The 26,590-nt window shown below is 36.5% G+C and overlaps 2 protein-coding genes across 2 annotated transcripts in view; both read left to right on the top strand.

Moving 5' to 3' along the window:
- LOC107657215 (neurexin-3b) overlaps positions 1–5,949 on the top strand; it is a 375,749-nt gene extending 369,800 nt beyond the window's left edge. The window contains exon 20 of the mRNA XM_016445239.1: positions 3,559–5,949. Within this exon, the coding sequence (XP_016300725.1) occupies positions 3,559–4,514 (956 nt within the window). The 3' untranslated portion in view covers positions 4,515–5,949. The remainder of the gene's footprint in view (positions 1–3,558) is intronic.
- A 19,714-nt stretch (positions 5,950–25,663) lies between these two features.
- LOC107657222 (polyribonucleotide nucleotidyltransferase 1, mitochondrial-like) lies at positions 25,664–26,210 on the top strand. The gene is made up of 3 exons (XM_016445247.1): positions 25,664–25,807; positions 25,876–25,923; positions 26,000–26,210. Exons 1-3 carry the CDS (start codon positions 25,742–25,744, stop codon positions 26,147–26,149), a joined length of 264 nt encoding a protein of 87 aa, XP_016300733.1. The 5' UTR covers positions 25,664–25,741; the 3' UTR covers positions 26,150–26,210.
- Positions 26,211–26,590: the final 380 nt, after the last annotated feature.

Raw genomic sequence — 26,590 nt, 5'->3', positions numbered from 1 at the left:
GCCACCCAGCTCACCAGGTAATCAGTGTAAGAATCAACTATATATATATATAAAAAAATAATAATAATAAAAACAGACTGGTCAGCCACACAAGATATTAATCTCTCTCATGTCCTACATACGAACAGAAATATATTTATTTAAATTAATTATGCTTTTTCAATATATCTGTTAGAGACATTTTAGAAAAAAATTCTGTCTTATTAGGATGGCATTTTGTGGAATTCCCAGTCTTTATTGTCATTAATGTTGAGCGAACGGCTGTTGGTTATACAATGATTTCTGCCAAATATTTCTGCTCTAAATTGGCTTGATGCATTCAGGATTAACATTATGCTCAAATGGTCATAAGATCAGTAGGTCTTTATCTTTGTATTGAGATTGAGATTTTGTTGATTCACCTGTATGATTCAAGTAGGTACAGGTGTATACAGTATACCACAGCCTTTTGCACAAAAGTTTCTCAATATCCTGTAACCCTGTTCTCAGCCTTTCTGATCCCAGCTTGCAGTGCTGTGATTCTACTTTCCCTAAATGCAACTTGTTAAAAAGCATGATTTCACCTTGCAGTGAAAATTAAAAAAAAAGTGATTTTCCCTCTTTTCCTGAAATATACCCCTGCTTTGTGCTGTCAAGCTACTAACAAGAGATTTACAAAAGAAAACTAATAATGGTATTATTAGTTGCGAAGGTGGTGACGGTACAGTGTCCCTCCTTCGTTTCATTATGTGCTTTCTGATTATTTTAATATTGATAGTGTGAGAGAATTTTCAGGTATTTCTATGTGTTTTTATTGCTTTTTTGTTTATACATGTATACATATATACCCTCTGGTTTGTGTATATTTATATATGTATATATCTATCTACTATATATATATATATACTGTATATGTGTGTGTTTTTTGTATAAAATTATTCAAAAGAGAATTCAATCCAAAATGCTGTATTTCCATATAGTTTTTACAGATCAGTATGCTGACTAGAGGCATTTGGAACATTTTGTGCTTGATTAGATCATCAATAATAAATAAAACACTTGGATTTTAAAGTCAGTCACTAAAATTAGGTAGTAATAAAAAATGACCATGAGCTGTCTGATTATGAAGTGATCCAGATGTTTTGCTCACAGCATATCTTTGGCAATGGTTTTTGGATGGAATTCTCCTTCAAAGTTCAAATAACAGTACATTGGTATATATTCTTTTATGATTTCTATACTGATTCTTGTTTAGTTTCTCTTTTTTTCTTGTTTAGCTTGGTCAATATTAAGTCTATATTCAAAAGCATTTGAGAACTATATACCTGTATATACAGCCATACATATATTTATACATATACATAATTTATCAAGAGAAAAAAAGAATAAGATGCTAATTCCTCACCACTATCTACTCCAAATGTTCAAAGTCATTTAAATATTGGTCAACATTTTTCCAGTTGAAATCTGACTTCTAAATTGTTGAAATCTAAATTCCAAAATGGAAACTGCATGGGACAGAAGTTGCAGCTTAGGGTCTGTAAGAGTGTCAGTCTTGAGAGTGCTATATGATCTGGTAGATGGGCATGTATATGCTCATTGTTTGTATATATTCCCATCCCTTCCTTACAGCCCAAAGCTCTATTGCCACCCAACCGCTTCTTACCGCCCTTACATGGACATGGCAACTGATGTACACGTTCACTTCCATCTATGTCATTTCCTACCTAGTTTGTTCATAGGCCTCCCTCTCTCCCTCCTCTCTCCCTCCTCTCTCCCTCCTCTCTCCTCTCTCCCCCCTCTCTCTCTCTCTCTCTCTCTCTCTCTCTCTCTCTCTCTCTCTCTCTCTCTCCCTTCTTTCTCTGTCTTTTTTCCCTCCCCTTCTCCTCTTAGCAACGGTACAGTATGTACAGTCATTCAGTTGTTTAAGAATTCATTTTAAAAAAAGAACAAAGAAAATATGTATCTGTAGATACTTCAAAGCAAAATTATCTTAAAAAGAAAATGTACAGTTTTCTTTTGTAGAGAAAAGGATTTATTTATCAAAAGAAAGAACAAATGAGCAGAATGGTGAAGTTATTTTTCATGTCATGGTGTGAATGTACGTGCTGTTGCCTCCCTGTATCATCTTGTCTAAGAAAAAAAAAATAATGATATATAAAATCAGAGGATAAATTGATTGCCTAATTAAATCCTTACAGATTTACCATACTTATCCCCAAGCATTCTTACACAACTTTCTTAATTTTTTGTAAATTTTTTCTTCCTGCCAAAATCATGCGGGCAATTTGTTGATGTAAGTCACAGAACTGATGGTATGCTTCCACCTTTTGATGAATTGTTTTATGGGCTTATTATTTTTTAGACTAATTTTCTTTGTATGTACTTTACTACTCTCTTTTTCACTCTCCGTGCATTTGGTTTGCGAATGTTTCTAGTGCTTTGCTCTAACCATTAACCATTGTTTGCATTGCTTTTATTTTTCTTTCCTCTCCTTTTATTTATTTTGGTCCGTTGTTTAAGACCTGTGTTGCCTTATAGTGCCCTCTGTTTGTAATCAGCAAAGCCACCTTGGCGAAAGTTTGAGCAGATTCAACCACCATCTGAATAATTGACTTGTAAAAAAAAATAAAAAATAACTTCAAGAACAATTCCAATTTATAATAGATCTCCTTCATGAAAAACAACCAGAACATGTTTCTGTGTAATCGATCATAAGAACATTGGGCCTTATTCAGTAAATCAAGCTAAATGCAATAGTTTGCCAAAAATTAATGTCAATGTGAATCCCAATGTGTTTATGTTCTCAACAATTAAATTGTCTCTGTCAAACTGAGTGACGTGAATCATGTAACATATGGTATGACATAGTGTTCACATAAGAGACTAAACATTCAGGTGTTGTTGAACTGTCATGTGACTTGTGCCATTGTGGCAATTTCATAAGAACTGTCAAAAGGCAATTGGCTTTCATCTCAAGTGTGACAGACTTGAAATAGAAAAGAAATAAAGTAATTTTCTCTACAGTCTTGATAAGCCGCTCAGAAAATTAGAAATCTCAATACAATAATTTTTTGGGAGTGTTCCATATATTACGCTCTTCATTGGTCTTATGTTCGTTGATCCAACAGGATGCTTAGACATAAATTTCCTAAATGAATTCACAATGTGAGCAGTTGCTCAAAACGGATCGGCTCAGCTTTGTACTTTCACCTGTACACATAGCAAAACAAAGATGTTCAAGGTTCGCTTGTTTCAGTCACTCTAAGTTGCAGGGGTGCAATAATTGTGAGTAATAGGTGTTCTGTGTAGAGGTCAATTAAACCGAGTATGCCAAAAAGAAAGCTCAAGACCCTGCATGTCCCTTCAAGCCTTTTGATAAATTTACCTCGCATTTTTATATTTCTGTTCTCTCTTTCAGTTCTTTCTTGGTTTGTTTTGGCCATTGGTTTAGACAAGTGTTTTTTGTCATATTTCTTTCCCAATGTTCTTGCTTTTTTGGTCATGTACAGTTGCTTGTTTGCAAGCAGCCAGACTTGAATGGACACTAATTTCCTTTCTTTTTCTTCTGCTTGCCAGGAGGGGAGTTAGTTATCCCTGTTCTAGTTGAGGATCCCATAGACATCCCCCCTGTTTCCACTCGAGCCCCTTTCATCCCCCTTCCCCTGACCCTTCACCCCGTCCTCACCATTATTGAGACCACCAAAGAGTTCCTGTCAATTGCCACCGAGGCGGGGGTACCTTGCTTGTCGGACCAAGGCAGCGATGATTGTGATGATGATGATGGTGATGATGATGGTGATGGCTTGGTGATATCGGGGTTTGGCTCTGGGGAGGCCTTCGACTCTAGCCTCCCCCCTACTGATGATGAAGATTTTTACACCACCTTCTCCCTGGTAACAGATAAGATCTTGACCACGTCGACCTACGAAGGTGGCTACAAAGCTCTCGCGCCCAAGTGGGAAGTAAAGGACTTTAAACCTAGCAAGGCCTCTGAGGCAGGCAGGACTACGGCCATCCCGCCTCTGCCTGACTTCAGGAGCTCAGCTGCATCACCCGTCACGCTCGAGACCGCTCCTAAAATCCCAGCTGGGAAAATGAACAACCGTGAAATCAAACCCCAACCGGACATAGTGCTACTACCACTCCCCACGTCTTTCGACATGGACGGCACCAAACCGAAGGGGCCGTACATCACCCAGCCCATGTTGCGCACCATCCCCAGTGCTCTGCCCACCGTGCCAGGTATCAGGAGAGTGCCTCCTGGTGCCTCAGAGGTAATACGTGAGTCCAGCAGCACTACGGGTATGGTGGTGGGTATCATCTCTGCTGCCGCCCTGTGCATCCTCATCCTCCTCTATGCCATGTACAAATACAGGAACAGGGACGAGAGCTCCTATCAGGTAGATGAAACACGGAACTACATTAGCAATTCTGCACAGAATAATGGCACAGTAGTCAAAGACAAACAGCCCAACACTAAGGGTGCCAGCAACAAGAGACCCAAAGACAAGGACAAGGAATACTATGTATAAAACAAAAATCCAAATGGCAAAACACAGAGACAGAACACCATCTGAGAAATCTTGAACAGAAAACAATGATTTTACACAGAAAATCCTTTAAAAGCTCAAACACACTGAGTCAGAATGAACCCATTTCCGAGTTATGTGATTTGAAGCACACTTAAGCATACGGTAAGCATAGGGAGAAGGCAAATAGGACTCTGGGGACCTTGATACCTTACTTTCTGTCTGGTTGTGGGACAATGCCAGTGTAAAATATCTCATTGCAACATTGTTATCCCTCAAGTGACTTTCTGAGGTACAAAATCCTTGGTGTAAAAAAAAAAGGAGAGAAGGAAAAAAAAGGAAAAAAAACAAAGCAACCCTTGTCCATTGTAACCCTGTACAAATCAATGATGATCATGGGTAATGGTCATGATTTTGGACATGCATGTGATGTGTGTGATGTAGTACTGATATCTTTGCAAAGAGGAGAAATAGAAGATGTTGTTTTGGAGATGCAAAGTGGGAAAATTTGCCATAAAACAGTACCTTTCTAACCCATGCTGGAGAAGAAGTGTTCCATTAAACAAATGGTTTTACTGTCTTTTTTTATTGTCTTTTTTTGGAATGTGTTTCAGGGCTTTACTGTGGAAAAATGACTTTTTTAATTGTATTAACGTACTCATTTTTGTTTGTTTCTGCTTTTATTTTTCATCCTTTTTTCTTCCGGTGTCTGTCAAGGAACTAACTTGCTTTAACATTCGTATTCTAATTGAGCTCTGTCATGTATAACCCGATTCAACTGAAAAGCATCCATCTTTTACTAATGGAAAATGAGACATTCAACATTAAATTCAGTTCAGTTTTGACTAAGTCATTTGCAACACACACACAACTCACATATGGATCAAGTGTGAACGAAGCAATCCGATGACTGAAGGAGGGCTGAAATATGAATTTATTTGAGGAAGACAAATTCAGTGCGAACAAGTGTATATTTCATGTTGTCACAGTCACCTGTGTCAAACAATAAATGTTTACATATTTTATTACATCATAGATGCAGTACTTTGTAGCTCATTATTGTACATAACAGTTGATTGTGACATTTTCATACACTTTCTGTACAAATTGAACAAACACCTAGTTCAATGTAGCTCATCCAGTGAAGTCCAAAAGGCTGAGCCCACATTGAAAAGCTGAGATTCAAAACCTAATATAAGCAGGGAAATGAACAGAAGGTTTCAGGATTTTTAAGAGAAAAAATAAATAAAGTAATATTATGAACAACGAAGAAGAAAGAAATATTTAGGGTTCTGCACTAATTTGTGTTGCTAATCAGGTAAGCTAATTTGTCTAACTTCAAATCTGAAGGGGTCAGATTTCCCTGCTTCCATTGATGGACACAAATTATGCTGGATAACAACAGCTGGCTTTTGTTCAAACTTATGGAGTCCGTGTCAGGCCAAAAAAAAATAATAGGTTGTTTGCACATGACGTCACTGATGATGCGCGAAATGCAGCTGGAGGGCAGGAAGTGATTTTTCTCTCCATAGGAATCACTAGCAGAAACTCAAAATGCCTGTGTTTTGCGTTGTTTATGGATGCTTAAATTGGCCAAACCGAGAAACCACAAGGAGCTTTTATCGTGTACGAAAATGTGTTGTTCATAAGTGGGGAAAAGTCAAGAAATTTATTGAAAAACGCAGGAAAAAGTGGCTTGTAAACCTGTGTCTGCGGTTGGGAGGAGCGAAGCTCGTGTGATAATGCTCGTGCGTGTAAATGGTTATTATAGGATATAATAATATATTAAGATATTTATAAAGATATAAATAGATTGGGCTGCCACCTCACGCACGCATTGTGACAGTCAGAATTCACTCAGTGCTAAACGCCACACGTAGACACATAAATAAGGTTATTTGCAGTTCAGAGAGCTTCACTGATGCGTTTTTCAGTCAAATTCTTGAATTTCCCCCCCTTATGAGCAACACATTTTTGTACACGATAAAAGCTCCTTGTGGTTTCTCGGTTTGTCTGATTTGAGCATCCATAAACAATGCAAAACACAGGCATTTTGAGTTTCTGCTAGTGATTGCTATGGAGAAAAATCACTTCCTGCCCTCCAGCTGCATTTCGCTCGTCATCAGAATCACGTGATTGCAAACAACCTATTAATTAATATTACCAAATACTATGCTTTTTTTTTTTTCAACTAATTCTAACATTTCATTCAAATTGCTTATGTTATTATTCTATTATTTTATGACAAAAAAATTATAAATGCAAAATAGAAGAATTTTACCTCTGAGGTCCCAGACGTTTGGACCCCACTGTACTTGCATAAAGTGTTATAGAAGAGTATTGTATGTTAATCTGTCTCGATTGTGTTATGGAGTCAGATGTTCGAAAACCATAAGATGTAAACTGGTGGAAATCACCCTCCACACTAGCAAAGCTCCATGTTACTGGATATTTTACAACTGGTTCTTGGTTTCTATTTAAATAAGGTTACAAGAGCTCATAAAATAAGGTGGATGATGGATTGGATTCATACTGCCACCACATTTCTGAAATTCACAATTATTTATTTTTAGTCCGTGTCTCATTCTGTGTATTTATGATTTTCACCATGTTGCGCTGTTGTCGTGCAGTCTTTTAGCTTGGTTGCATTATGACCATTTGTGCTGGCAGTAGTTGCAATTCCTCTTTTTTTCTCATGTATATTCATTCTTCTTTTTTTTGTTATCACAGCACTCAGAGTTGTGTGCTGTCATTTTGATTTTGTGTTTTTTTTTTTTCAGTTCATCAGTTATTGTTTTAACTCCTGACAAATATCTCCAGCAATAAAACGTTCCCAGTTGTTTGCAAGGCTAGTGTGAAATTTTCTGTTTCTTAGTTTCCGACATTCCACTGGATTATGACATCGCAAATAATTATTCATGTCTTGATTTTTTTTTTTAATTTTATGTTGGAATTTCTATGGTTATTTTTTTTTTTAAGAATTTCTGCATATGGGAAAAAATGCTTATGAAGAAAAAATGAATCAGAAATACTGAACTAAGGCGGCTAAAAAAGTGGACGGGTTCTGTTGAATATTTTAGCTCTTTCCTGCAGAGCATTTACTAAAGGTAGTACTACAGTACTAGTAATATTATAAATCTGATTCTGGTCATTGAAAGAACAGTGAAAAAGTGGTGATGGGTTACAAATCTATCTGCATTAACTGCTTAAGTACAGATCTGGCCGCTGAGAACGTGTCTTTTTTCACGCGGCAGCCTGCAATTCGCCACGCGTGATCACGGAGCTCCCTGCAGGCGCTTTTTCAGATTTTTTTAAAACATTGTCGTGCTTCAGACAATATCCACCTGGTGGCGCAAGGAACAACATTCTGTAGTTAAACACCACAGCCAGGTGTGTGTTTCCCAAAAGCATTGTTAGCCAACTATGGTCGCAAGTTCTGCCGCGTCGTTACAAACATGGTTCAACGATTCGGTGTTTCCCGAAACCATAGTTCAAACGAACATTCACAAACAGCGTCGCAATCTTATGTGGTTGGAACTACAGCTCTCGACCTGTGGTTAAGCCAGTGGCGGGCCGTGCATTTTACACCTAGGCCTTCAGTGGCGTCCTACATGAATTAATCCATCTCTTCATACCATCATAATGATGCCACGGCTATAGAAACCATAAATATTACACAGTAATGCAGCATAACAGGGCACTACATAACAGTCATGGTATCTTATGTAGCGAGAATGAATGCCATTACTAAAGAAAGAAAGAAAAATATATTAAAACTAAATCAGTGATTCTGATAGTGTTTAGGCCAGCAGAGAAGGCTTTGCTGGCCCTGACGGCCCACCACTTAAGCATAGTTTCTTGTTGGTAAGACAGACAGAAGCAAAACATAATTCAAAACTGTAAAGCTTTTGCAAAATAAAGAAAACAAGCAGGATGCCGCTTAATTTCTGCAGTCTCGGATTACTTTCTGTGAACTTCGGAGCACGTCAATGGCCCTCAGCACATTTTTTCCTTTCGGTTTTTTTTTTTTAATCTGTAAATGATTCAAGTGAAACGTATTTTGTGTATAGACCTATATATCAATTTTTATTTCTATAGTTTTATTCCGTTTTCTCTGTTCAGAAACATGTGTTTTAATTTCCGGTTGTATTCTCTGTTTTTATTACATTTTATTACAGTCAAATAATGCTTAAATTATCTTCAAATTATAGGAAATTAAAGAATCCATACCGGCCTTCAATTGCTTTATGTTTGTTTTTTATATTTGTTAGTTTTTTCATCCGTTCATGCTAAATTATCTGAACTAAATTAATATGTTTAACAGGTTTCCAGCTTTTAAAATGAATGTTTTCAAACAGGAACAAATAAACCCCAACAAAACTACCAATCACTAAAAAAATAACCCAATAACTGCCCAGCCGTTTTTAGTGGAACAGGCCTACTGTAAAACGTGAGACTGTGGAAAAAGAAACTGGCTGTAAAATGCAAACTGTTTTCCTCTGCTTCATCACTTCATTTGCACTTACAAAAACACAGACCCTGTCTTTATTTATTTTTGTAAATTATTTTAGGTCACATCATGTAGCAAAAATCAATTTTGTTTGTCTGTCAGATGTCACTCGCGTCAAAGGATAGGCCTAGCATTAACAAAAACCTGTAGCCTACTTAGGCCTACTCATTACACCACTCTCTCGCGATTGAAAATAAACATTTTCTTTTGTTAATTTTGTAGTTCTCTTAGCACGGGATATTTAAACTTTTAAATTAAACCGATTTTTTTTTTATGTTGGTTTTCTGGTCGTAGTTCTTACCACATCAAGCTACGTTTTAGATTGTGATTTTAGATAATCCACAACCTATAGCGAAGCATGATAAAAAAAAAATAAGGCTGTAGAGTAATACTTTTGAAATTATTTTTCAGTGATCAAACTGTCATGAAAAACACGTGATAATACTATTGATAAAAGAATCATGAATATGTTATTGGCCTTCGCGTAGTACACGCAATAAATTTCAATAGACTCGCCGTGATTAATGTTCTCTGCCACTTCAGTACAGTACGTTACATGACTGCCCCCTACTGATCATGTCTTTCCTGTGCTAGTATGGAATGCCAAACTTACCATAATTAGAAATAAATAAAGAAATGTACAAAGAAATGTAAAAAAGCAAAAATAAATAAATAAATATACAAAGAAAAGTAAAAAAGCTAAAATAAATAATTATTTATAATTTTATTTCCTTATTTATGTATTTTTTCATTTTTTCCACATTTATTTATTTTTATTTTTTTTAATTATACATTTATTTATTTCCACTTTTATTTATTTTCACATTTATGTATTTATTTCTTTATTTCCACATTTATTTATTTATACATTTATTTATTTTCACATTTATTTATTTCTACATTTCTTTGTCCGTAAGGTGATGAGGAGGGCGTGTTTTACCTCAGGAATAGCAATCGAGCCAAAGTAGGCGAGGGGTAAGCTTTGAGGCCACAGTGACACCTTGTGGTGCCCAAACGAAGTACAAGAAGTGTAGCCTACATGACGCGCCTGTTGATAGTGTGGGATGAATGACTTGAGCAATATGGCCAAAATCTTATATCACGGGTTATTATTTCAGTTTCACATCTGGGTTGTTTCTTCTGGGAAGCCTGCAATCTGCGATTGCGTGCATTTGCTGAAGCTTGCGAAAGCGTGCAATCACTTTCTTATGCACGCTGTTTTTTTAGGTTTCACTTTCATTGCATGTTTCCAAGATTCGGAATAGAAGGAGGCATCAGTTACTGAAGAAGATTTGTCGCTTCGCGCCACTTCCCGTGTGGACAGTCACCGCATCAACTGATTATATTGGGTTCTCTTGGTGTAGACATGGCATTTAACATACAAGGATCATGCTCATCCAAACAGCACCTGTCCTGTGCCCTCAGCTTTTTGAGCTAACTGCATTTTTTTTATGTAACTTCCAAAAACAACATTGACAGCATCAGAAACTATTTTCTTTGCTATAGTAACAAACGCAACTTTAACACGCATCTGATCATCACGGTCACGCACACGGTCATAGGAATTGTAAGATCTACTGCATAATAATAATAATAAAGCAATTAAATAAGTAAATAAGAATGCTAAAAATAAGTTCTAGGTTTGTAATTATGAAGTAGTAATCAATTTACACTATTTGAAAATAATATTTTATTTTAAAATGTGCACATTCACTCTTATTCGTATGTCTAATAGTCGAAAACGCAAACGTCTCTTGTCACGTAGAGTGGCGGCGCAGGATTTTTTGATGAGGGTGCTAAGGAGGGGCTTAACAGTTCAGAGGGGGTTGTTAAAAAACAAATTAAATTGAGTGAAAGTAATGAACGTCTATAAGCTTCAGCTATCTAAATAGCATGAAAATTCAGCCACCTTGTGTTTTTTATATACAGCAGCTTCGAAAAAGGCTATTTTTTTTCTGTGGTATTAAACTTCTCATATGCCAGTTATTAGTAATGTAACTTCTAATGCCAAATGCCAAATATGACATTTACAAATTAATACAATATGAACGCAAATAGAAAAGAGAGAACGTAGGGATTTTTTTCTTTTTTCATTGTTTTATTTTATTTTTATTTATTTATTTATTTTACACTATCGCAAATGGCTGCAATATAACAAAGAGTGAAAAATTGAAGGGGGTCTGAATACTTTCCGTACCCACTGTATTTAGTCATTTTTTCTGACCATCAAGTGTCAGTCACTCTCAGTGTCAGCTGGCAGGAAAACATGGTAAATTATAACCATTTTTTAATAAAGTGCCGATATTATGTCCACACTATTTAACTATTAACCATAACTATTTCCACACAGTGGCATAGCGGACGGGCACACAGGGCACGCACTGGTGTTGCCCCGCAATAACCTCCCCGTGCTGAGATGCGTCGTATCATGTGTCGACGATAGCCAGAGATATTGTCAAAAGCATCAAAAATTGGCAATATTAAGAGGACTTAGCATTTCCAATTAATTTAGGCCTGTTACATTCTTATTATTATTAGGCCTATTATTATTATTATTATTAGGTTACTTTTATTATTAAATTACATGAAATTATTGCCCCGCAATCATTTCATAGCGCATCACCGCATGATTCGCTGTGAGGGTAATTATAGTTTAGTCTATTAGCTTACTCCTTTTAACAGGTCTATTAATTTACACAATGAATTAGGCCTATAATTAAAATTATTAACACTGCAATCAGCATTGTAAATGAAGAGCAGCTTTATTTCGTGCACCGATTTTCAAAAACAACCTGTTTAACATGAAATTCCTTTCTTCTCATGTTTTTCACTACAAGAGAAATATTAAGGGAATAATTTAAGACAGTTATATACCATTATCAGCATATGTTGAAGTAGTTTCGTCTCTCGTTGTCTCAGAGAATATGCGCTGTTAATGAAGCATTAGAAAGCTCCGTCAGTTTTTTTACTTTCACTTTCTCAATAGTGAATTGACTGATGTTCACCTGCATGACTCTTGCGTTTGCGTGTTGCTTGCTTGTGTTGCTTGACCCCTCCCCCATAATATCAATTGTTTATAGGCCTTTTAGGCGATTTGTTTTAGGTTTATAATGTTTATCAACATTTAGATTTACGCTCTAAAAAAAATCCTTATTTTTTTCCACCCAAATGCTGGGTTGAGCCATTTTTTTGGGGGTTATATTTTTCAGTATTTGGGTACTTTTTGTGCTTCCCAGCTCCTGGGTCAGACATGATGTAACCCAATGTTTGGGTAGCCTAGTTTTATGCAGAGCAACATACAGGCGCGCGGTGTGAATCACCTAAAAGCAGTGGCGCTAGGGCGGGGCTGTGCAAGTTTCTGATGGGGCTATAGCCCCGTCAAGCCCCGCCCTAGAAAAAAGAAGGATTTTTTTAGAGCGTAAATCTAAATGCTGATCTAAATCGAAATTCTGTAAATACATATGTTAAATCTTATGTTAAATATACAAATAAATATGAATGTTAGCCTATAAATAGGCCATATATTTAAAAGATATTTGAAATATCTAACGTTATAGGCTATTTTAGCCTAAATGTTAGATCTAAATGTGAGAACATCCAAATGTATAGGCTACTGCTTGGTATAACGTTGGCCTGCCGCATATCACGTTATTAGCCTTATCAGAGCCGTTGAAAATGGAGATTCACACTAAATGAAACCAAATAGCCTAATCCACACATAAGATTAAATCAACAGATGCATGGAGTATTTGATGAAGCCCGTGTGCATTACTGTACACAGTAAAATCCTGAGTGTTAAATTAACACTGCTCGGAGCATATCTTGGAGCTCACTGTTAGACATTACCAGGCATTTTGACAGTAATATATTGGCAACACTTTTTTGCCAGCTAGTTACTGTAGGTCAAACATCTACACTAAAACCTTGCATTGTAAACTAATGGTAAAATACTGGCAACACTGTTGCCAGTAATTAACTGTTAATTGTGTAGTTATTTACTGTAGTCTAGTTTACAGTATATTACTGTAAATAAACCATGGATTAAATTAAAACTCTTCATTTCTAGAAACCGACTTCCTTAAATTAGCCAACTGCCAATTCAATTTATAAATATTTTTAACATGAACATATTAATACTTTGAACATATTTCACTTGAGTCCAGAGGTGGGACCAAGTAATTCCTTTCAAGTCACAAGCAAGTCTCAAGTCAAATCACAAGTCCTCAAAGAGTTAAAGTTAATGAGGTAATTAAGTGACTAATTGAATGATGATTGTGCATTAGTAATGAACACCTGTTGTTAACAATCAACATCACTGAAGAAAAGAGAAACACAAGAACTACAACTGACTTCAGCCACAGTCTTAAATGAAATCAACTGAAATAAAAGAAGACATTAAATCTCTCAAGATTTCCGTAGAAGATAATTAAACAACTCCACAAACAACATCACCAGCTTCATGCATTACTAACCAGTTTGACTTTATTTGTCATGCATCTAAAAATTTCTTATTAAGAATTAACAGAGGTTTAGACGTTAATGTTAATGAAAAGAATACAAATTGAAGTCACCATTGTGGAGATAAGTGTCTGATTTAGTTGGGCTCTTGACCCTTGACTTTCTTACATTAGTTTTTCTCTGTTTGTTGTAGCTGTGTTTATGTAACACGTTTGTTATGGCAAGAAAAAAATGTGATCAAGTTATATTGGCCATTTTTTGATACTGATGTAGTTGTCATGCATAGCCTGATTCACTGATGTCATCAATGGTGATGTGTAATATAGTTTGTTATTGATCACAACTGCACTTTAAACAAATATGAAGAACTTAAAAAAAAAAACCACTTTGTACACCAGTTTAGAACATCTGTACTGTTTAGACACACAGACATCAAGAATCAGCATATGAATCTCAACAATGGTGACGATCATCAGACAGATTCATGAAGCATTGCATTCTGGGTGCAGCAATCATAACTCATCCATGGCTCCCAGCATGCATTGCGACATGAATAAATTATGCCGCTGCATTGTCTTAGGATTTTCTTTTATTCTTACTATTTGATGTTATTTTTGTTGTGACTTTTTACTGCCTCGTTTTGTGACGTTCAAAAATCATATCAAAATTATCCAAATATTTTGTCACCATTGCTGAGATTCACATGCTGATTCTTCATGTCTATGAGTGCCGGAATTGAAACCTCTTGATGAACCACATTTATAATAGTGGTTCATAAAGTTTTCTCACATTGTCTGATATCATAGCACTGCAATAATACAGAAATCATAAAAACACTACAAATTAAGACAAAATGCCATCAGAGACACAGATGCATGAAGTGATTTTATCATAAGTTCCTTGCCATCACATATGTGCTTTAGAAACACAATTGTAATAATCAAATAAAAACTTTTATTTAATGAATCAAGGGTCAAGAGGCAACTAAAGCAAACACTATTCACCAAAATGGTAAGTTGAAAAAAAAAACTAAATCTAAACCTTAATTCTCAATAAAGAACTTCTGTTTTAGACACTCCAGAAATAAAGTCTAACTGGTTAGTAATGCATGAAGCTGGTGATGCTGTTTGTGGAGTTGTTTAATTATCTTCTACTGAAATCTTGAGAGATTTAATGTCTTTTATTTCAGTTGATTTCATCTAAGGCTGTGGCTGAAGTCAGTTGTAGTTCTTGTGTTTCTCTTTTCTTCAGTGAGTCTGCTTGTTAACAGCAGGTGTTCATTACTAATGATCAATCAGCACTTAATTAATCACATAATTATCTCATTAACTTTAACACTGCTTCAGTGTTACTTTAACACTCTTTTAGAGTGGGACCATATATGCTCCGAGCAGTGTTAATTTAACACTCAGGATTTTACTGTGTAGCCTATAGGGATTTTCCCGAAGGAAATGAACAAATCCTGCAATTTTTTCAGACTTTGAAGCATAGGTTACTGGCACATAACACGTGCGATCGCCTAAATATGAGCTAGCCTATAGCCTACTGATAATAAAAACTGCTCAAACACAGCTAGTTTTATCCAGGCTAAGGGGGCTTCAGAAATCAGTGAGTGTACTCTATAGCCTCAATGCACATACATTTTAATGTTTATTTTTGTACCGGACCTAACCGTCACTGGGGTCTAGACAAATCGTACAAAATCGTAGCCTATGAGTGAGGTCGTACAAATTCGTACAATGAGCCACCTCGTAAAATAGCCTACATACGAACTGGTAAAGTAGCCTACTGTTTAAATTTTATCTTTGTTCTATTTATTTATTTGTGTTATTGCTTATAATTTGTTAATTTGTTCTTATTTACTTACTGTTCACTTGTCTTTGATGTTTGAACTTTATATTTATTAGGCTAGGCTAGTAGTTTTTGTTGTGGTATCTAGAATTGTAAAACAGAACTGTTATCTAAAATTTTGGTATTAAAAATAACGATAACAACACTTTTATATTTTTGGGCAGGGCAAGTAAAAATTTGGAACCACTAGCCCGACACTCACTGGTCAAGAGCATTGATTCCCTCTTTTCTTTATTAACATGATACAGAGAGCAGCAGGTGTACTATATTAATATCCAAATCACAGATCTAATGTTACACATCAAAATTTAACACAGTTGTTTGCTTACACTTCAGACATACCCATTTATGCGAATACTCGACAAGCCAGATATATTTTGAAGCAATTCAGTGTTGCGTTTTAGGTAGCTTTCCATGCACGCAGGTGAGTCAGTCAATGCAAGTATCACATTGAGATATTTTTTTGTGGCTTAGCCTATTGCATTTAAAAACTAGCTCTTCCCGCATTATTTTCTCATTTATGCATGTTGTTTTTATAAAAACCAAAATGTGTGCAAATATATTGCTTTAAAGACGTTCATTATCTGGTAGGTAAGATGATCTGGAAACATCAGACGCAATTAAGTGCTTTGCTTCCAAAGTCATACACAACTTTTGTTAATTAATATAGCATATAACAAGAGTACTTTATTTACAATAGTAAGTTAATATGTATGATAGGCCTATTTAGTAACATTTATGCAGAATCGCTTACATCAGCATCACAATGTGTCATAAAATGATTAGACCTATATTCCACATGCCTATGTCATATAGGCTAGCCTATTTAATTTTAGTTTGGATATAGGCTATGATAATGACGCTGATGATGATAATACTAACACTACCAGAGGCGTCATGCCCATTCAAAGTAAGGGGGCACGTGTCCCCTCAGATTTTTGAGCCAAGTGGATTTTAAATGCAGCTTCCAAAAGACAAAAAAATAGCCGAACAATATTTTTAATATTTGATACAATCACAGTGGCGTGATTAATTCTTTCAACACGTCATATCATCAGCTGCTAAATTCAAATCTGCGTTCGCTGGCAGGCGCTGAGCCAGAGACAGACGCGTTTGTACAGCGCTGCATTATAACCAATCACACACGATGCTGTTGAGCTTATGAATGCAATGACCAATCAGATGCGTTCAGATGAGTCATCGCTAAAATGCTGGTGTTTTCTTCACTCGCTCGCTGACTGAATAGTATGAATACCTCTTTCTGGCGAATTCTCTCGTCAGAGACAACATTGTGAAATGAGTGTCTTACTTACAAATTCGTACACACATCTGCACTGTGTAAACAGCTTCAGTGATTTTAATGGGAGTTTTTGAGAGTGCTTGAACTCTAGACTGAAGTCAGTGAAAATGTTTTTTTAAATGAAAGTGTTATGATTTTAGCCTAACTTACAATGTTTTTATTAAATTCACATTAAATACAAAGTCACTCGTACTAAAAATATTTTATGGCATGACACCCATATCTGTTACTTAAGTAAATAGACAGGTTTTTATGCATAGTTAATAGACTACATTATTAGGCTACTTTGAGCATCGCCCATTAGATCAACATAATCTATAAAGGTGGAAAATGCATCTATTTACACATAAGACAACATTGTGAAATGAGTGTCTTACTTACAAATTCGTACACACATCTGCACTGTGTAAACAGCTTCAGTGATTTTAATGGGAGTTTTTGAGAGTGCTTGAACTCTAAGCTGAAGCCAGTGGAAATGTTTTTTGATAATGTAAATGTTCTTTGCTCTCTTTCTGTACAATGAAAGTGTTATGATTTTAGTGACATGTTTTTATGCATAGTTAATAGATTAGGCTACTTTGAACATCGCCCATTATAGATCAACATAATCTGAAAATGCATCTATTTACATATTTGAGAATCGAGATAGCCTATTTCAAGATTTAGTTAACACGTGTAAATTGTGGCTGCTGTGTGTCAAATGACGTGCACGACCCCAACCCCCCTCACTCATGCCCCCTCAAAAATAATGAAAGCATGACGCCCCTGAACACTACTACTAATAATAATAAAGGAAGAACATTAGGCTACATATTGGCCTGAATGGTATGTGCAGTATGGGTTCATATAATAATTCTTAGTTCTGCACTTTCTTAAATTCAAAACAAAATAGGCCTATTAATGTATTCATAATATCCATTTCTGAATATCCAAGGTTGCTATGGTCACGCAGGTTCATGCATTAATGCTGCCTTCACGTGCTATTGGAAATTTCCTATTTCCCACCTATGAAGTTGTGATTACGAGCTTGTCGTATTCAAGTGCTTTAATGTCGGAAAGAATAAAATGTAGCATCCCATACATCCCTATAATCATTCATCGCGCTATACATGCAGTTTACTGACGATTCTGGAATTTCGGTCAAATAAATGCTTATGTCACTGCTTATAAAACATACAATATGCTTCGAACGATCGTTCATACCTAGCCTATAAATACACTACTTTAGCGACAAGACAAAGGGATGTAGTTGTTGTGAGAACAGCATTGAGAGCAGCAATTGTTGTCCCCTCCACCATGTTTAAAGTTTATGACCCGCGCAACTCGGAAACTGGTATCAAAATTATTTCCGAATTTCCCAGTAGTAAATACGACTTGAGAGGCCGTTCACGTCCAATTTCCGATTAGGAAACTCATATTTATGATAATTCCGATAGCACGTGAAGGCAGCATAAACACATGGCTATGAGAAATAAATGTCTTTCTCTTAACATAAGAAGTCGTGCTCCCCTGAACATGTCCCTTACCTGCCATCTTTTTGATCATTTTGTCATGAAAAGATTTTTTATTTTTTTAAATAACACATTAGGCCTACATATAATTATCACAGAAACAAATCCACAGCTGAACCACGGCAACAAGTAGTGCTGTTTTCAGAATCAGCATAACCAATTTGAAGGAATCAGTTGAATGGATTGAACTCACTCGTTAAGACAGTGACTTGCCGCCACCTAGTGTCTGTTTTAGTTTCATATTAAATGTATCATTTAATTGATTGACATATTGGCATATTTCTGCCTTCAAAATGTAAAACATTAATTTCATAACATTTTATGCATTTGTAGGCTAATTGCAGTGTAAATGCATTCAGTAATGATGTCTCTGATGGCTTTTGTTGATACTGATTGGATTTTTACTAGTAACAGCCCTTTTTTATTTTAACTGAATTTATCGATTGGAATTAAGACCGTGGCATTCCATATTCATGATGCATACATTTAATACGGTTTTTAAAAAATGCCCCTGGACAGTTTACGGGTTTGTTTCTGATGCTGTCAATGTTGTTTTTGGAAGTTACATTAAAAAAATGCAGTTAGCTCAAAAAGCTGAGGGCACAGTACAGGCGCTGTTTGGATGAGCATGATGCTTGTATGTTCAGTGCATGGCGTGTGTGTTTCACTAGCTCCGTTCCCATGGACACCTTTTGTTTGACCTAATTCTGGATATTTCCAGCCTAAGACGTGTGATTAATCCATATCTAAAGCCGTGTCTACACCAAGAGAATCCATTATAATCAGTTGATGCGGTGACTGTCCACACGGGAAGTGGCGCGAGGCGACAAATCTTCTACAGTAACTGATGCCTCCTTCTATTCCGAATCTTGGAAACATGCGTTGTATGCGATGAAAGTGAAACCTAAAAAAACAGCGCGCATAAGAAAGCGGTTGCAGGCTTTCGCGAGCTTCAGCAAATGCAGGCGATCACAGATTGCACGCTTCCCAGCCGAAACAACCCCCACGTGAAACTGAAATAATAACCCGTGATATAAGATTTTGGCCATATTGCTCAAGTCATTCATCCCACACTATCAACAGGCGCGTCATGTAGGCTACACTTCTTGTACTTTGTTTGGGCACCACAAGGTGTCACTGTGGCCTCAAAGCTTACTCCTCGCTTACTCTGGCTCGATTGCTATTCCTGAGGTAAAACACGCCCTCCTCATTACCCTACGGACAAAGAAATATAAAAATAAATAAATGTAGAAATAAATAAATGTGGAAATAAAGAAATAAATACGTAAATAAATACATAGATGTGAAAATAAATTAAAGTGGAAATAAATAAATGTATAAATAAAAAAAAATAAAAAATAAATAAATGTGGAAAAATTTTTAAAAATACATAAGGAAATAAAATTATAAATAATTATTTATTTTTGCTTTTTTCACTTTTCTTTGTATATTTATTTATACATTTATTTTTGCTTTTTTACATTTCTTTGTACATTTCTTTATTTTATTTATTTCTAATTATGGCAGCTTTGGCATTCGATATGTTAGAGCATTCCCTGTGACCCTGCGTAATATGCCGTGGTCACGCGTGATCCGTTTACTCCGCGTACGCAGTCTCAGTGGCCAGATCTTTAACTTTGACCACGTTGTTAATGGCACACCGTAGGGTAGACCAATAATCAATAATACAATCAGTGTCTATATTAGAGATTCAAAGTCTATTCTAAGCGTAACTGACTTTGAAAAACAGATTAATGATCACACACTATCATTTAGAAATCTAACACTTCCCACGTGGAAACGTGGCATTGGGCAATTATATTCTTCCTCCTTTCATTATCTCCTAATTTATTTGACAGTCCCTCTGCATTATTAAATGATACATGGCCGGTGCATCAAGTGAACTCAGTTATATCTGATCAGTGTTGTGGCTAATGTTGATGAATGAAATGAGAGCATGCAATCATCTTTCCTCATCATACCGCAGCTGGAGCCCAAATGGCGCATTTGATGAGCTCTCATCTCCACTAATAAACGTCCGCTTCACAAGTGCTGGCCAAAATAGGGGAAAGCTGCAATTATGAGCGCTAAGCAATGACATCTCAGACTGATGAGTTTAACTAGAAAAATAGTTCACCCCAGAATGAAAAATCTGTATTATTTAATTATTTAAAATTATTTAATCACCACTTCCTGACATTTCAAACGTGCAATGTACTTTTTTTTTATGGAACACAAAAATTTTAAGAATTTTCATATAGATATTTTCCCTACAAAAGGACAAAGTGCTATGAAAACATTATAAAAGTTCATTTGACTTGTGCACTACAGCCGTGGCCAAAAGTTTTGAGAATGACACAAATACTAATTTTCACAAAGTCTGCTGCCTCAGTTTTTATGATGGCAATTTGCATATACTACAGAATGTTATGGAGTGATCAGATGAATTGCAATTAATTGCAAAGTCCCTCTTCGCCATGAAAATTAACTTAATCCCAAAAACATTTCCACTGTATTACAGCCTTGCCACAAAAGGACTGGCTGACATCATGTCAGTGATTCTCTCATTAACACAGGTGAGAGTGTTGATGAGGACAAGGCTAGAGATCACTGGCATGTGCAGTTATCATTGCTTTGCACAAAAAGGGATTCACAGACAAGGAGAATGCTGCTAGTAAGATTGCACCTAAATCAATCATTTATCATTTAAGGGGAGAGGTTAAATTGCTGTGAAGAAGGCTTGAGGGCACCCACGAAAGTCCAGCAAGTGCCAGGACTGTCTCCTAAAGTTGATTCAATTGCGGGATCTGGGCACCACCAGTGCAGAGCTTGCTCAGGAATGGCAGCAGGCAGGTGTGAATGCATCTGCACACACAGTGAGGCCAAGACTTTCTGATGATGGCCTGGTGGGCAGCAAGAAGGGCAGCAAAGAACCCACTGAGGAATGGCAGCAGGCAGGTGTGAATGCATCTGCACGCACAGTGAGGCCAAGACTTTCTGATGATGGCCTGGTGGGCAGCAAGAAGGGCAGCAAAGAACCCACTTCTCTCCAGGAAAAACATCAGGGACAGACTGATATTCTCTAAAAGGTACAGGGATTGGATTGCTGAGGACTGGGGTAAAGTCATTTTCTCTGATGAATCCCCTTTCTGATTGTTTGGGGCATCCGGAATAAAGCTTGTCCGGAGAAGAAAAGGTGAGCGCTTCCATCAGTCCTGTGTCATGCCAACAGTAAAGCATCCTGAGACCATTCATGTGTGGGGTTGCTTCTCAGCCAAGGGAGTGGGCTCACTCACAATTTTGCCTAAGAACACAGCCATGAATAAAGAATGGTACAAAAACATCCTCCGAGAGCAACTTCTCCCAACCATCCAAGAACAGTTTGGTGATTAAACAATGCCTGTTCCAGCATGCTGGAGCACCTTGCCATAAGGCAAAAGTGATAACTAAGTGGCTCGGGGAACAAAACATCAAAATTTTGGGTCCATGGCCAGGAAACTCCCCAGACCTTAATCCCATTGAGAACTTGTGGTCAATCCTCAAGAGGCTGGTGGACAAACAAAAACCCACAAATTCTGACAAACTCCAAGCATTGATTATGCAAGAATGGGCTGCCATCAGTCAGGATGTGGCCCAGAAGTTGATTGATAACATGCCAGGGTGAATTGCAGAGGTCTTGAAAAAGAAGGGTCAACACTGCAAATACTGAGTCTTTGCATAAACTTACTGTAATTGTCAATAAAAGCCTTTGACACTTATGAAATTCTTGTAATTATACTTCAGTATACCATAGTAACATCTGACAAAAAGATCTAAAAACACTGTAGCAGCAGACTTTTTGAAAATTTATATCTGTGTCATTCTCAAAACTTTTGGCCACGGCTGAATGCTGAATATTTCAAGTGCCATGAAGGCATATGAAAGGCATTTTTGTCTTTTTTTTTTTCCATTTCCTTTTTTCTTTCTTTGTGTAAATGAACAGTTGTTATTGTGTGTTGTCAAAAGACCCACGCTATGAGTCCTATAGACCAGGAATTTCAAACTTTTTAATAGCAAGGAATATTAAATTAATTAATAAAGCAATTATTAATTGTAAGTTTGGGTTGGGAAAAAAAAGAAAAAAGAAAAAAATTCTTTAATTTTGTGTATATCTTTTTGTTTACCCTTGCAGTCCCCTGGAGTCTCTGATATTCCTTTAACTAATCCCTCAGCATTTTGGCAAATAATTCAAAAGCATGTTTTTGCATAGAACTGCACACAAAAATGCCATGGTCTCACAGACTTTATACCCAGACAATGAATATAATTTAGAATAAAAAATGACAGAACAAAGCTTCACTGTTATCTACCAATAAAGAAATTGTTCAAGGTTTTTGTCTCAAAATGTTACTCTCATTCTCGTTTTTTCTCACTTTAAAACTGGCTGTTGTTAAACTCCCAAATGCCCACTGTCACCTCTAAGAACAATTTTGTCTTGTCTAGAACGAAAGCTTGTAATTCCAATTCCTTTTCCAGCATGTTCAAACAAGCGTTTTTTTGGAACGAGCTAATCAAAGATGACAGCTGAAATATGGAGCTAGAAGATCTAGTGACTTTGAAAAGTCTGACACCCCCTATGAACAGAGATAGAAAGACAGAAAGACTGCCACCCCTTCTCAAGACAACCACTGTATGTTTATTATTATTATTATTATTACTACTACTATTGTATACAGATTAAAGGGATATTTCACTCAACAATTAAAAATTAAAATTATATAATAATTTGCTCACTCTGACGCGGTTCCAAACTTGTATGGCTTTCTTCCTTGAGTAGAACACAAAATAAGATATTTAGTAGAGCATCCTATTTTTTTCCCCATACAATAAAAGTGGAAAAAAGCAGAAATAGCCGTGGTAACTATTCACTTCATTGTACATTATAAGGAAAAGAGCAGCTTGACATTCTGCTAGATAGCATTTTCCCACACAAAGCAAGAAAGTCAGGTTTAGAACAATATGAAGGTGAGTAAATTACAGAAGTTTTAGTTTTGAGTGGACTAATTAAAATGTATGCTTTTGTCTGATATGACTTTGTTGGATATTGTACTGAGCCTTGTGAAAAGTATGTCCACAATCTGTCATAAATTTTCAAATGGCTTTATCCTTCTTAGCTCTATATTGCAGTTAGACTCAGCGCCCCCTTTACAGCTGCTTGTCACACGGCAACATACTGCTCTGATTCAAAACCAGAATGAAAATTATGAAAACAGGAATGATGTTCTATGAATCAGAGACAGAAAATGCAGATTGGATTTCTACAAATACAAAAGTCAGAGATTTTATTGTGCATTTTTGTAATTTACAACAAAACAAAATCAGTTTCAATATAATCCATATCAACAAATCAAAATTTGCACAACTCTCCATAGTTTGTATGCCTCTTTTGCTTTAATTGTTTGATCATTTTCCCAAGAGCATCTTGACCTTTTGTTCAAAGGATTTCACATTCAATGTCACAAATTTGCTAATGAGTTAGTAGTGCAGAATCCTACATTAGTCCTCTTCATTTTACACCAAAACCTTTATTTTCCCCTAATATTTTAAATTCCAGATTTTCAATGTAATCACAGATTCTGCTGTAGTATTAATGCAGACAGTATACTGTCTTAAATATATAGACTAAATTTGCATCTGGGCATAATCCCTTTTGTTCTCATTAAACATGAAAGAGTGAAAAGGATGTGGAGAAGATGGAGAAAAATCTAGCAATTCAAGGACTTGTCGTGGCACAGCTAGGACTGACAGTGATATATTTTGTCCGGGAGGCTGCGGTTTTGCATTCTGTAGTGTGATTGGATCCCATGAGAATCCCAATGAAGCTGTGAGCATTGCAGCCGAATGCTGTCACTGAAATCAGTCCCTGTTGATTTCGGCTTGGGTGACGGAAATGCGTTATCACAGCAGGAGCCCACTGTAATAACGCATCCACTCACCAGCATCAGCTTCTATACAGCTGCTTCTAGAGCAGGCTAAAGAACTCACAACACAGTACTGTGTCAATCCAACTACTTTATATGAACAATAGTGGACATTTTTTCAAAATAAATAAGTTTTGAGCACACCTGTTACAGCAGAATATGAACAGTTTTTCAATCTTTGAGTATGCGTGTTTGTGTATGAAAGAAAATTAGACTGATGTCTCCAGGATAGTCCCAGCTGAGTGGGCCAAAACTGACAACTGGAACGACCTACATACAGCGAGAAGATGTGAAGACAGTGAGAGGCTGTTTTATCAAGCATGCTTTAGTGTTTTGAATATGACTCCACTGTATGTCACTGAATCATATTTGAATGTATTTGACTAAACCTTGTTTTCAACCAGAATCCAATGTTATCCATTCCAAAGCATGAGGGATGTGGACAATAAGTGCATGGCTGACATTAACTATGTTTACATGAAGCCTAATAATCATTTAATAATCCAAATGACAGCAAAATGCACCAGTAGAAAAAATAAATGTAATTTAATATCAATTAAATTTGTGATTGAAAAGGCAGTGCAGATTTTAAATGATCTGAGTCATTTGAATCCATGATTTGCACAATCATGTGGCCAAAAATATGTGGACAACCTCTTCTTATTAACAGTTCATTAGGTTTTCATTTAGTTTTGTTTTAAACTTGCTTTGTTGCCTTTTTTATCTAGGTTGTCAATACTTCATTCTACTTATTTTACCAGCAAAGTTCCTCACTCATAACTTGCCAACAAAGTTGTCAACTACTAGCATAACAATGTCAATAAAAGTTAAGTGAAAAATGCACAGATTGAAATCTTGTCTAATATGAAAAGTGATGAAAGCAGTGAAAATTCCTAGTACACACTTGGGAAACTGCTTGACCAGTCAAATTCAAGGATGAAGACCATGTTAAACCACTTGCAATGGAAAAGTCTCTACTGCACCTTTCAGGAGAGAATGGTTGTACAGTCCTGCTCTATGGAATGACAACTCTGGCATAATTAGAAATAAATAAATGTACAAAGAAATGTAAAAAAGCAAATATAAATAAATAAATATGCAAAGAAAAGTAAAAACGCGAAAATAAATTATTTCCTTATTAAATATTAAAATATAAATATTCTCGGCAAAAAGTCTCACGATTTATTTCCAGAACATGATGCATGATGGGATACACTAAGCCTCGAACATAACGAATACCCTAGCTATTCTATAAAACGGAATTTTCATAAAAAAATCATGAATCACGAATATGATGAAATAAAATTATTACTGCATTAAGCTGCTTATCATTGCTCTTTTGTTGATTTTGATTGTTTCCATTGTCCTCATTTGTACGTCACTTTGGATAAAAGTGTCTGCTAAATGACTAAATGTAAATGAAATATATATACAGTATATATATATATATGCCTTGAATTCATTAAGTAATGTTTTATTTCGTTCTAACCTGTAACTCAGGAAATGTAACGAAAAAAAAGCCTACCATTTTTACTTAAAACCAATTCATTTTTAAGCTTGTCTTCAGTGAGCTTGAGTTTTGTTGTAGTGTTTAGTGAAGCTAGTAAAGCTAGTTTGTGTGTTCCAGGGACATTGGCGTGATGGTGAAGCTCTATCCCAACATGAGCGCTGTGCTCCTGCACAACTCCCAGCTGGACCACAAGCGGGTGAGCACCTGTCCTCCTGTCCTCTGACCCTGCTCGATCAGCTTCTGAAGTGTGTGTGTGTGTTTCAGATCAAGCACCCCAGCGCTCTGGGACTGGAGGTCGGGCAGCAGATCCAGGTGCAGTGGGCAGCAGCCGCAGCGTGTGCTCTCTGAGCTCTGCGGGTTTCTTCACCGGTGTGTTCTGTTCTCTCAGGTGAAGTATTTCGGCCGAGACCCCACGGATGGCAGGATGAGGCTGTCTCGTAAGGTGCTGCAGTCTCCGGCGGCGGCGGCGGTGAGGAGTCTGAGCGACAGACACAGCATCTCTGTAGGAGCGTCCGGAGAGCAGAGCCCAGACTCATAGAGCAGCTCACCTGCACCTTACTGAACACACTGTATTTTATAATAAACACTCTTATTACACACATTGTCCTCACTTGAGCTTTTGCATTACACCGTGTCCGAACTACACACGACGCGATAAAAGGTATCTTTTCCATGTTAATCTTGAGTTTTTGTCCTAACTTGCCGCGACGGCGACACGCAAAATTTCTATTTTAGAAACAGGTTCTATTTGCGCGACGCTGGAAAAACAACATACAAACTATATGAAAGTAGATAATCTCAGGTGATCATGTGCTTTATTCAAAGTTAAAAGTCTCTAATATGAGTTTAAATGTAATTTTGTGTGACCTTATAGCCATACTGAAAGCAACAATAGATAGTTTACCTCAGATCTTGAAAATAAAGCAAAGATGACCGTTAAAACTGAACTCACTGCGAACCAACAAGTGTATTCCATGAC

The sequence above is a fragment of the Sinocyclocheilus anshuiensis genome, unplaced genomic scaffold (genome assembly GCF_001515605.1).
Source record: "Sinocyclocheilus anshuiensis isolate Anshui unplaced genomic scaffold, SAMN03320099.WGS_v1.1 scaffold2089, whole genome shotgun sequence".
Classification (NCBI taxonomy): Eukaryota; Metazoa; Chordata; class Actinopteri; order Cypriniformes; family Cyprinidae; genus Sinocyclocheilus; species Sinocyclocheilus anshuiensis.
Note: the sequence above shows the minus strand (reverse complement) of the source record. Positions and strands in the feature narration are given on the sequence as shown.

Excerpts from the sequence above, each read along its gene's own strand:
- LOC107657222 (XM_016445247.1), top strand. The coding sequence starts at position 25,742 with ATGGTGAAGCTCTATCCCAACATGAGCGCTGTGCTCCTGCACAACTCC. Across the intron at positions 25,808-25,875 it reads CCCAGCTGGACCACAAGCGG|ATCAAGCACCCCAGCGCTCT; the intron begins GTGAGCACCTGT and ends TGTGTGTTTCAG. Across the intron at positions 25,924-25,999 it reads AGGTCGGGCAGCAGATCCAG|GTGAAGTATTTCGGCCGAGA; the intron begins GTGCAGTGGGCA and ends CTGTTCTCTCAG.